The sequence below is a fragment of the Adiantum capillus-veneris genome, chromosome 14 (genome assembly GCF_014529385.1).
Source record: "Adiantum capillus-veneris isolate H3 chromosome 14, ASM1452938v2, whole genome shotgun sequence".
NCBI classification, from domain to species: Eukaryota; Viridiplantae; Streptophyta; class Polypodiopsida; order Polypodiales; family Pteridaceae; genus Adiantum; species Adiantum capillus-veneris.
This window is the reverse complement of record NC_140944.1, coordinates 42,334,698-42,345,492: the sequence shown is the minus strand read 5'-3', so window position 1 is coordinate 42,345,492 and position 10,795 is coordinate 42,334,698. Positions and strand designations below refer to the sequence as shown.

At 42.2% G+C, this 10,795-nt stretch overlaps 1 protein-coding gene across 1 annotated transcript; it reads left to right on the top strand.

Annotated features, from left to right (window-relative positions):
- Positions 1–5,721: 5,721 nt before the first annotated feature.
- Positions 5,722–10,211, top strand: LOC147442271 (uncharacterized). Its single transcript, XM_086528503.1, has 7 exons — positions 5,722–6,345; positions 6,795–6,948; positions 7,035–8,834; positions 8,950–9,009; positions 9,331–9,479; positions 9,587–9,717; positions 9,816–10,211. Exons 1-7 carry the CDS (start codon positions 5,956–5,958, stop codon positions 9,871–9,873), a joined length of 2,742 nt encoding a protein of 913 aa, XP_086384629.1. The 5' UTR covers positions 5,722–5,955; the 3' UTR covers positions 9,874–10,211.
- Positions 10,212–10,795: the final 584 nt, after the last annotated feature.

Sequence of the window (10,795 nt, the reverse complement as noted above, 5' to 3'; positions counted from 1 at the left end):
ATTGTCTTCAAACACGACTTTGCACCTTCTATCTACTGCGTATGGGAGCAAAATCTTGACGAGATATTTTTGCTTCCTCTCTCTCTCTCTCTCTCTCTCTCTCTCTCTCTCTCTCTCTCGTGAGAGCCATACTACGTCTCAACGTCTCTTGCCTCTCTCCCTCTTCGTGTCTCTGTGCACTTGCAACACAAGTGGTCTTGCGGGCCACCCCCAAATCTCTCTCTCTCTCTCTCTCTCTCTCTCTCTCTCCATAGTGCACAAAAAAAACCTAGGTTTAGTGCAATCCTACCTAGAAACTTTGAGATTTATTGCTAAATTTTAAATTTGAAGGTGACAGAACCTACAAAATTTAGTGTAAAAACCATTCAAAAGTAATTTACCTCCAAAAACTCTTCTGTAAGTTTTTCCAAGTTTTTGGAAAAAGTGTTTTTCAAGCATTGACTCCCCCTGTGTGTGTGTGTGTTTTATGCACTATTGACATCCAAATAGATGTGGGAGCACTGACAATGTGTCACCTCTCTCCCTCTCTCTCTCTCTATATGTTGAACACTCTTCCTTCCCTCTGCAAGCCTTATCTTCTTGACTTGCAAACATGGAAGTCTCCAATAGGAAGTAGTCAATTTTTATGCTTTATCTAAGGTCTCACCCATATTAATCATGCAACTCATCTCACCCTATTACAAAAATGATATGCAAGTATAACACACACTCTCTCTCTCTCTCTCTTACAAGCTAGTACATCACACTTATCTTTACAGTGTGCTGAAATTCTTTGTTTGGTGGGTGGAATTCTTCCCCCCTCCCCCCCCCCCCCCCCCTCTCTCTCTCTATCTTGAGATCAAGACTCGTTCATTAGATCTTTGATATCTAATAGGATTGTTCTTATAAAAATAAATATTATTTTCTTCTTCCACCCTCCCTCTTTGTCTCTCTCAATGCCATCATGTCATTAGCAAGACTGACTCTGTGTGTGTGTGCGAACGTGCACGCGCACGCGTGTGCATGCAAAAACCTTGGAATGCAGGCAATTTACCTCAAACATTTTTTATTTGCAAGTTTTCAAAGTTTGCGGTATAGAGGGTTGTGTATCGATCAATGCCCGAAAAAACCGAGGTTTAGTGTAATCTCAAGTACAAATTTTTAGGTTTACCTTTAAGTTCTAAATTTGAAAGCGAGAAAACCTAAAAAGCCAAACAAACTTAGCGTAAAAACCTTCAAATTATCTCTAAGTTTCTCATATCTAAGAGCATGGTTAACAATAATGGCGATTTACTATAACCCTATATGGATGGTTTCCAAATTTGGAATAAATAGTAACGTGTGTCCTCAAAAAAACCCACGTTTAGTATAATCCCAACTACAATTTTTTAGGTCTACCTTAAAAATTTCAAATTTAAAGGTGAAAAAATCTACAAAGCTTACAAAATGTACGATAAAAATCTTCGAATTACCTCTAGAACTTCTTGCGTCTACGAGCATCGTTCACAAAGAAAAGAATTTAGTGTAATCCCAACTAAATTGTTTTAGGTTTACCTCTTAATTGTAAATTTGAAGGCAAGTAAGCCAGCAAAGCTTAGAGAAATTTAGTGTAAAGACTTTCAAGACACCTTTAAAATTTCTCATATGTGAGAACGAGGTTATTGTGAGAATGTGGCTTATAATGGAGGCGAACGAATGTGTGCTCACCGTGCAAGGTATATGCATGTGCAAATTGTCATGATGTCCCAATGTGATTTGTCCTTTGCCGACTATGGTCGGCCACCGCAAACCGTCATTTGTCTTCAAACACCACTTGAACCTTTCTATCTATCTACTACGTATGGGAGCAAGATCTTGATGGGATACTTTTGCTTCCTCTCTCTCTCTCTCTCTCTCTCTCTCTCTCTCTCTCTCTCTCTCTCTCTCTCTCGCGCGCGCGCGCTAATAGTGCACAAAAAAACCTAGGGTTTAGTGCAATCCTACCTAGAAAATTTGAATTTATTGCTAAATTTTAAATTTGAAGGTGACAAAACCTACAAAATTTAATGTAAAAACCATCCAAAAGCAATATACCTCCAAAAACTCTTTTGTAGGTTTTTCAAGTTTTTGGAAGAAGTGTTTTTCAAGAATTGACTCCCAATCTGTGTGTGTGTGTGTGTGTCTTTTATGCACTATTGGCATCCAAATAGATGCGGGAGCACTCTCAATGTGTCACCTCTCTCTCGCTCTCTCTCTCTCTCTCACACACACACACACACACACACATTTTTAGCCATGACTTAGACCTATACACTTTCCTCACCCAGCCACAATGTGGGCTCTCCATTGTGACTCTCATCACCACAATTTTGGAGTATCGAGAGTCACTCATCAGCCATACACATACTACATCACATGTAACTTTGGTCTCATAGGTCATATTTAACCTCCGAGGACGATAATAAATTCTATCTATCTATCTCTCTCTCTCTCTCTCTCTCTCTCTCTCTCTCTCTGTCTCTCGCTATGTTGAATGCTCTTCCCTCCCCGGGCAAGCCTTATTTGCTTGATTTGCAAACCTGAAAGTCTCCAATAGGAAGTAGTCATTTTTATGCTTTATCTAAGGCCTCACCCACATTAATCATGCAAGTCATCTCACCCTACCACAAAAATGATACACAACTATAACTCACTCACTCTGTCTCTCTCTCTCTCTCATGAAAGCTAGTACGTCACACTTATCTTGTATACTATAGAGCAATTGCACATGGGACTGCCTTGCTTTGGGCTTGTACACCCATGCATGTATCCAGCTTCCTGGCAAACTTCATTAGCACCCTCATAATCATGATGTCGCATATGCTCTACTTGATCCGAGTCCCGGCCTAGGTGTCATCCCTTGAAGTTGTTGCAAACTCATAAGAGCATAGACAGGATAACAACACCCACAGTACCTCTGACAAAGAGCATGCCGACCACGCACAAAAATAGCACACTGCACACGAGCACGGGGATGAGGCTAAAAAAAGACGAGTGTGAGGAGCACAAGGGTGATGACAATGCCGATGATGGTGAGGCCACAAGGAAGAGAGAGACGCCACTGATGATGAGCATGATTTGGTTGGATACAGGAGCATGCTTGTGAGCGCTCTCAAAGATGCTATTTTCTCTCTCCCTCCCTCTCTCTCTCTCACACACACACACATACACACATAGGTTGTGCGTACACACAATCGTCTCTCTCTCTCTCACACACACATGTACGTACGTGCGCGTACACACACACACACACAAACAAACAAAGACAAACCTGCTCAAACCAATCCTACAAAAGGAAAAAAGATGACACCACAATGACGAAGGCTCAAAAGTTGAAGTTCAAAAAGAAGACAAGATGACGCCACAACGATAAAGACTCAAAAGTTGACAGAGATGCAATTCGTGCAATGCACAAAAAACTCACCATATGGAGGCTCTCTCATTTCTAAAAAATGTTAAGCTCCATCATATATAGTATACATATAATGGTAGAAAATCATTTACTACATGGAAGGTCCATGTAAACTTACAAAAAAAAGGTTCATTGATCGATGACACATAGAGGAATACTTAGAGAAGCTCTTTATGGCCTTCGAAAATGCAAAGTAAAGGCATCTTTCAAATTGTTTTTAAAAATAGAAGTACTCTCATCCTTGAAATTTGAGAGCGGGAGTGAAACTCCATGGCCTTTTCAAATTTTTATATATTATAATATTATAAATAAGAAATAAGAGCATTAAATTTTTGATTTTGCATTGCCAATATTCAAAAGTCTTTTCATTTTCTATCATCTAAGTACTTATCCCTCACTTTTGCATTTCAAATTAAATGGTTTTTAAAGTTCTGTTTAAAGTGAAGTAGAGTGTGGCACATGGAGGGTCTAAGCTCCATTATATATACTATAGATGTGCTAATGGCAACCTTAGTGGCTATTGCAACTTAGTCAATGTAAAAAGAAGATGCACGTTGCAAAGTTTAGCTCACATTAGACTCTGTTTTTACTCCATATGTACACTCTATCTCACTATCTAAAACACACACTAGTTATCACCTATTAGTCTATGTTCGTAAGCCTATTACTTTTTAGGCAAGGTTTCTCATAATCTCGTAATTGCCAAGCAAAAGTCCTTGTCTGCACTTGTGGTTGGATGTCCTATGGCCTCCTTTACACTTGCACGCGTTTGCCATGGCCTCCTCTGCACTTGTACCTACACATCTCCCCATCTCACTTTCCCTTTTTGTCTCTTTGCTATGCGTCGCCATTGTCCCTAGCAACCTGTTCGCTCTATCCTGTAGGTGCAACTCCACTTGCGTGTCTATCATCCATCTGCGAACCAACTTTCTTTCAGAGCAGGCCATTCTACTCGCTTTCCCTTCCCTCATTACGCACTTCTACCCGCACCATAGACCATATCCCCTCGCCTCCACTTATATCTACCCCACCTAGCATTGACCTACAAGCAACAGTGCAAGGGCCACCTGGCAATGGCATCGAGACAAAATAGATAGATGGATGGATGGCTGCACTAGGCAATCAAAGACACGACATCTCTAGAAATGAAAAAATTTCCACCTAGTAGATGCACAACACGACACCTCTCTCTCTCTCTCTCTCTCTCTCTCTCTCTCGGGAGGGAAGGTGTTTAAGAGTCAAGTGCTACTCGTCGTCACACAAATTGTGAGGTTTTTCTATTTCCGTCATGTTTGGAAGATAAGGAACAGTCGGATATACGAGAGCACATTGGAAACAACTAAGTTCACGAAGATAATCCAAGAAAGTAAAGAGGTGATCATTGCCATCGAGAAACATATAAATTCAGATGAATGGAACAAGGCTGTAGGCGTCGTTATGACTGACACTCTTGGGTTAACAAATGAGCTCAGCCTTTGCCATGGGATGGCTCCCATATGTAATGATGATCTCGGGAAGTTGTCATGGCTAGACACGAGCATGACAGGTACTTGTTTTTTTTTGCTATTATAATATAATCTACTCACAATTGTCAGTTTTGCAAAAAAAAAAAGAAGACATTAGACATAGTCGGGTAGGTGGTGTGTAAAGCATTTTCTTGGGATAGACGTGTGCCCTTCTGGTGGGTAAGCACCTGCATTCGACTACGCTAACCAAGAATTCAATACCGTTTTCCCAGAATGGATGACCAATGGGTAGCCAATGTAGGCGAAACTGATAGTTCCAAGAAGGGACTTAGGGGGCATTCAGATTGAGCCCCAAGCGCAATGCATAGAGTTGTGGAGTCTATGTGGCACTCTTGCATTCGTCCACTAGGAAGGAAGTCTATTCCAGACCCTTTGTCTACATGGGCGGCTTCATTGCCTCGGGCATGCAGCATGTTTCGAGACTTGTCTGCAAAAAAAATTGAGCAGCATTTGATCTCATGACCCCATTCCTCGAGGCTACCAACATTATCAAGTTGGCCACTCCCCATCGTTGATTAAAAGCGGCAGATTTTACTATATAACAAGCGCCATGCGCACGCTGTGAGAATACAAGCGTGAGGAAAAGGCATGAGCGGGCTGGCTGCGTTGTTTGAACCGGCCCTTAACTTTCATCTAAATGGGTGTGGCTTCTAGGTCATATTAGCTTTGAATTTGAATCCAAAACAAAAAATTTAAAAAAGTTCAAATTTAAGGAGGGTTTTGGAAATTTGGAGCCCTTTTCAAGGGACCGTTGTGTGTGTGAACATAGCATTTGCTCATCAGCTGAGTATTTTGAATTCAAATTTCGAAAGGAAGAGAGGGGTTGTCTTCTTGTAAACAGGGCACCCCGAGTCTCTCTCATTCTTCTGCTCTTCTCCTTCGCGTCCTTCGTCTGCGCCGCAACTCTGTACGAGCAGAGCAAGGTAGCTTGGGAGAGAGAGCGAGCGAGCTATGGAGCAACTCAATTGCTCTCTGCTGTAGCGGCTTGAGAAAATTGCCTCGCCACGCGCGCACACACAAATGGATGTCAGCGGCCCCTCCCATGAAGACATCATGGCCTCCAATGTCTTGGCCTTTCTTAGCTCATCAAATCTTAAACCTGCAACCGAATTGAGCTCTTCCGATCACTCTCCCGCTCCTGCTCTAGAGAAAGGCCTTCTCAACTATAGCAACGACAGTAGCAGAAACAGCTCAGCTTCCATGGAAAGCTTCAAAAGCAGGGCCAAAGGAGCAATTGTTTCTGGTGCACGTCACGAATTCTCAGATCTAGATGATGACGGACTTCAAGGAAACCGCATGAAGCCTCTCTCAAGCCTTCAAAACAACTGTGTAAACAGAATGAGGCTAGCAGTAACTCAATTTTCTAAAAGGAGGAGCCCCAATTCACATCAGAACCAAGCATCTTCCAAGGTTCTACTCTAACACCTGCTTTTCTCTGTGCGATTGAGCTGTTGGCTTTGCATGCACACTTGGGGCCTGAACAGAGCAGCATTCTACTGGTTTTAGCAGAACACATGCTTTTTTCTATGGCAGTCATGAAGCAACGGCAACCTTACACCATGAATTGTGCATGGCATAATGTTATGAAACTATGCTACCAATGATAATATGATGTTGTATCATGCATAGTTAGTGATGCTCATAATGATGCTATGTGTGAAATGGAAAATAGTCTTGGCTAAGATTCAGCTCAAATACCATCTGAATTCTATAGATGTCTGACAAAAATAGTAGTTTTCTTTCTTCATTGGTGAATCCGGCACTCAAGAGAGTTTATGCACCAGTACATTGCCGAAAGTTTTGTTGAAATGTCTGAAAGTGTAGGTTTTCTTTTGACATTTTCAATCTCTTTGAAGCAGATATTGGCTGCAGCAAGAGCAGGTCCCAGAACACGGCACAAAGCAACGTATTATTGTGATAACAAGGAAAACAAGCAGCTCCATGATGCTACCCAAACGAAAGAAACATGCCCAAAGCACAAGGGAGTGAAGCGGAAAAGTCCTGTGTTTGAAGGTGAATTTAGTGTCTTGTCAAAACTACTAATGCCTACAATATGTTGTCATGTAAGTTAACCAACTCTGTCTTTTTTAACTGACCAGGAAATGCCCGTCTTTTGTTGCTGAAGCAGAGGAGGTCCACCTTATCATCTTGGCGGACAATGACATCTTCACCCAAGAATGAGTCTTCTGTTGTGAATATTTTAGCAGTAAGGTCCATTTCCAATTGCGAAGAGGGGAAGGTGTTCAGCAAAAAGACAAAGCCAGTGACGCAGGAGGAAACTTACACTTTTTCTAAAGCAGTGGATTGTACTAAACACATACAAGGGGGCAATAACTTATTGCAAGAAGCTGCAATTTGTAAACAACCAAAGTCTGCTTTGACAGTGCACTCAATTTTATCCGCCCTTCAAGGTTCCAATCTCCCTGTTTCGGGTTTGAAGGATCAAAACAACTCTTTGTCTAGTGCTGACCATGCCAAGAATGAAATGCAATTGAATTTCTCATCATCAAAATCAGAGAATCTTGTGGATCTTCCACTCACAAAGCCTCCCACGTACCCTAAAATGAAGCAAAACGTCTCAGCTGGACTTAGTGGGAGATGTAGCAGTCATGTTGTGGTTAATTCTAGCTGTAGCAAAACAGCGGATGCTGTTGACTTGATCTGCCAAGGAAATGTTAACAGTGATCAAACTTTGTCTTCCTCATTGTTAGAGAGGCAGATAGGTCAATCTAAGTTTGAAGAGGATTCTGTGTGTTTTACGGAGGAAGCTGGGATTCTAATGGCAGACTTTGGAGCAAAAGATGGCCTTGCCAACCATACCAGTTTGCACCATGCAGATTCTTTTGCAACCAGTCAGAAATCTATGATGCAGGTGGATGGTGCGTCAAGCAGAAACAATAGTGCTACCAGTTTTCAAGAAGAGAAAACAATGGAACTTACAAAACCTCAGTATTTGCTGGATGCCAAAATGATATATGACTCTAACAATGTCTTTAGATTAAATGAAGTAAAGCAGGAGTATGTCGTTCAGAGCTCAGTAGAAGCAGGCTTGATCTTTCAATTCAGCAGCAATGACTGTGGTGGATCACTTTCAAGACACCATTCAGACACGGAAGGAATGAAGAACTTAATGGGGCAAAATCTATTACAACTTGCGTCTAGTCAAGTTGCGAGACAAACATCTAGGAGTCATCCAATTGTGCCAAGAACAGGTACTCTCTACCAGCAGAGTCAGCATAGCAGTGTCTGCATCCCTAGAGTTCGCCGTGGACGACCCCCCAAGAAGTCAAACTTGTGTCCATGCCCAGAGGCAAAAGAAAACACAAACAAATTTGCCAGGATATGTGGGCCTAGTGGCATTTTGGGAAAGCTTAATCCTGGTATAATTTCAAGATTGAGAGATAGAAAACAGGTTCATGCAGTTCTGGAAGGTGTCATAAGAGGTGCTTTCATGAATGGAAAGAAAGAAAACCTTGCAATACAGAATCACGTGATGAGCTTGGCCAGACGTAGAGAGGGTACAAAGGAGAGGGAAATGATCAATAAAACTTCCAAACAAGAATCTATTTTGAAACTAGGATATGTAAATAAAGATACAGACTCCTCATTAGCTTTTAGAGATGACAAAGAGGGACAAGAGCATGCTATTAATACAGCTGCAGTGGATTTAAAGAGCGGCCAAAGAGCAGCATTAGGACCTTATGAAGTTGAAAAGCAGGAGCAAAGTTCACGCGAGCCCAATGAACAAATGGGTTGCCCCCTATCAACTTCTGAGCAATTCTCCAAAGAAGTGACCATGGAATGTTTGGCAGCTTGTGCAGCTCAGCACAACAAGCAATGCTCTATTGAAGCAACAGAGGACCAGAAAAGTTTTGAAAGCAATGTCTCATTTGCAACTGGTATGGTCAAGCATGGTCGAAATTTGTATTTTTAATGTTTCTCATTGAGCTAATCTCAGGCTCATCAGGCCTTTAGATATATAGGTCAAGCTCAAATCGCTCTAATTCTCTGCAGGCAATGTGGCATCCTGCTGGCTGGAGCTTTTGCGGCTCGATATCAAGGGTCGCCTATCTGGTATGTATTTTGGCATCCTGAAATAATCACAGAGAGAGAGAGAGAGAGAGAGAGAGAGAGAGAGAGAGAGAGAGAGAGAGAGAGAGAGAGAGAGAGAGAGGAGGTTGGGGTGGTGGGGTGGGGAGCTACACAGAGAGGTTTTTTCTTTAGTGACACCCCTCCATTAGGGCCCCCCAAAGTCGGAAAAATTAAAATTCTTTCAAAACATAATAACTGCTTTTAGATATCACTCCGTGTTCATAGGTTAAGTTCCATACAGCTTGACATAAAGGCTCTCTATTATAACACAAAAAGGATAAAGAAATTCTGCTTATTGTGCAGCTCTGAAACGAAGCAAGCGGAGAGTTCGCAGTGTTTTAGTGTCGGGCCAACTGGATGACAAGCTGGCCACCCAAGCAGCTGAGATGGACAAGTGGAGAGCCTTTTTTCTGCAGATGGAACATGTCTTACACTTGGAGGGCACTAGGCTCGTAAGTTGACATATCCCTTGGGCTATGGGTCGAAGGATGCTTGTTTTTGCTTTCTCTGCTGCTAGTATGGTCATCATCATGAGGCTTTTTCATGGTTTGAAATGCAGGAAAGCTGGCTTAACCAGATTACTCAGATGCAGTTGTCATACTGCCAAGGTAAGGGCAGCCATCAAAGCTCCATGCTGCCATCATTGTGTGGCTTTTTCGCTCAAGAATCTGGAGAAGGATGGGCTACAAGGTGAGAACTGCTAGCCTGAACTTCAAGGCAGAATAGCAAGCAAAGCTAGCATACCATTTGCATCAACTAGCTTCACAAACTTCTGCTTTCGATGCAAGATTACAAGCATGCGGGTCTGGTGCATCGCTGGTTTCTAACATTGGCTTTGGTCAGTGAGACGCCCTGCACATTGGGACATCAGTGGCGTGGTGCATTCCCTGCACCCATATGGATGCCACTTTTCTAAAAGAGAAATTGACCTGTTAGAAGAGATTTACTGACTACATTCTGCACCATTTGCAGATCACAGTTACTCTCTTGTACATCACCACCAGTCACTCACGAATCTTTAGCTTAAATTATAGAAGACAAAGCTGATCATGAAGGGGGGAGGGCTCTCCTCAATAATCAAGGCTTCATGCACTACTAACATATACTGAGGATACATGCTGGATGGCAGCAGAGTTTGTTTGGACAATTTGTTCAGCAGAAGAATAATAACTTGCTTGGCTTCATTTGTGTTAAGGGCACTCTTTTTGTGAGGTCTTCCAAGCCATTTAAGCGCTCTCTCTCTCTCTCTCTCTCTCTCTCTCTCTCTCTCTCTCTCTCTCTCTGTTGAAACCCCCCTAAACAGGGTACTCAAAGGAGGAAGGGCAAGTTAACCTTCTCACCTATAGCAGTGGTCTTGTGTTCCTTGGCAAGGTGTACTTTGCATCCTTGTAAAGCCTTTCAAAAGGAGGATGTTGGGTGGCAGAATATATCAGGTAAGCACAAGCACGGGCCGTTGGGCAACTCAAAGAGAATTCACCGGACAAAGCAGAAGCTCCAATTCACTACGAGAATCTCAGCAATTAAATGTGTAGTCGTGGAATGTGAAGGGCATAAAATCTTGTAAAAAGCATGCTCTCTTCTGGGACGTGAGAAGGAAAGATAGGTTGGACAATCAAGAACACCATTTGGATGTCAAAAGTAGCATGAAACTAGTTAGACTTTTATGATGAAGCAAACGATGGATGGCTTCAGTGGAGTTCTTACCATTGTAGACAAAGATCTTGAGTCTCAGGTGGTCTTAAATCATGCTTCAGGCAGAATCCTAAGT

Bases quoted from the DNA above. Each gene is read 5' to 3' on its own strand.
- LOC147442271 (XM_086528503.1), top strand. From the start codon at position 5,956: ATGGATGTCAGCGGCCCCTCCCATGAAGACATCATGGCCTCCAATGTC. The intron at 6,346-6,794 runs GTTCTACTCTAA...TCTTTGAAGCAG, and splicing joins AGAACCAAGCATCTTCCAAG to ATATTGGCTGCAGCAAGAGC. The intron at 9,480-9,586 runs GTAAGTTGACAT...TTTGAAATGCAG, and splicing joins ACTTGGAGGGCACTAGGCTC to GAAAGCTGGCTTAACCAGAT.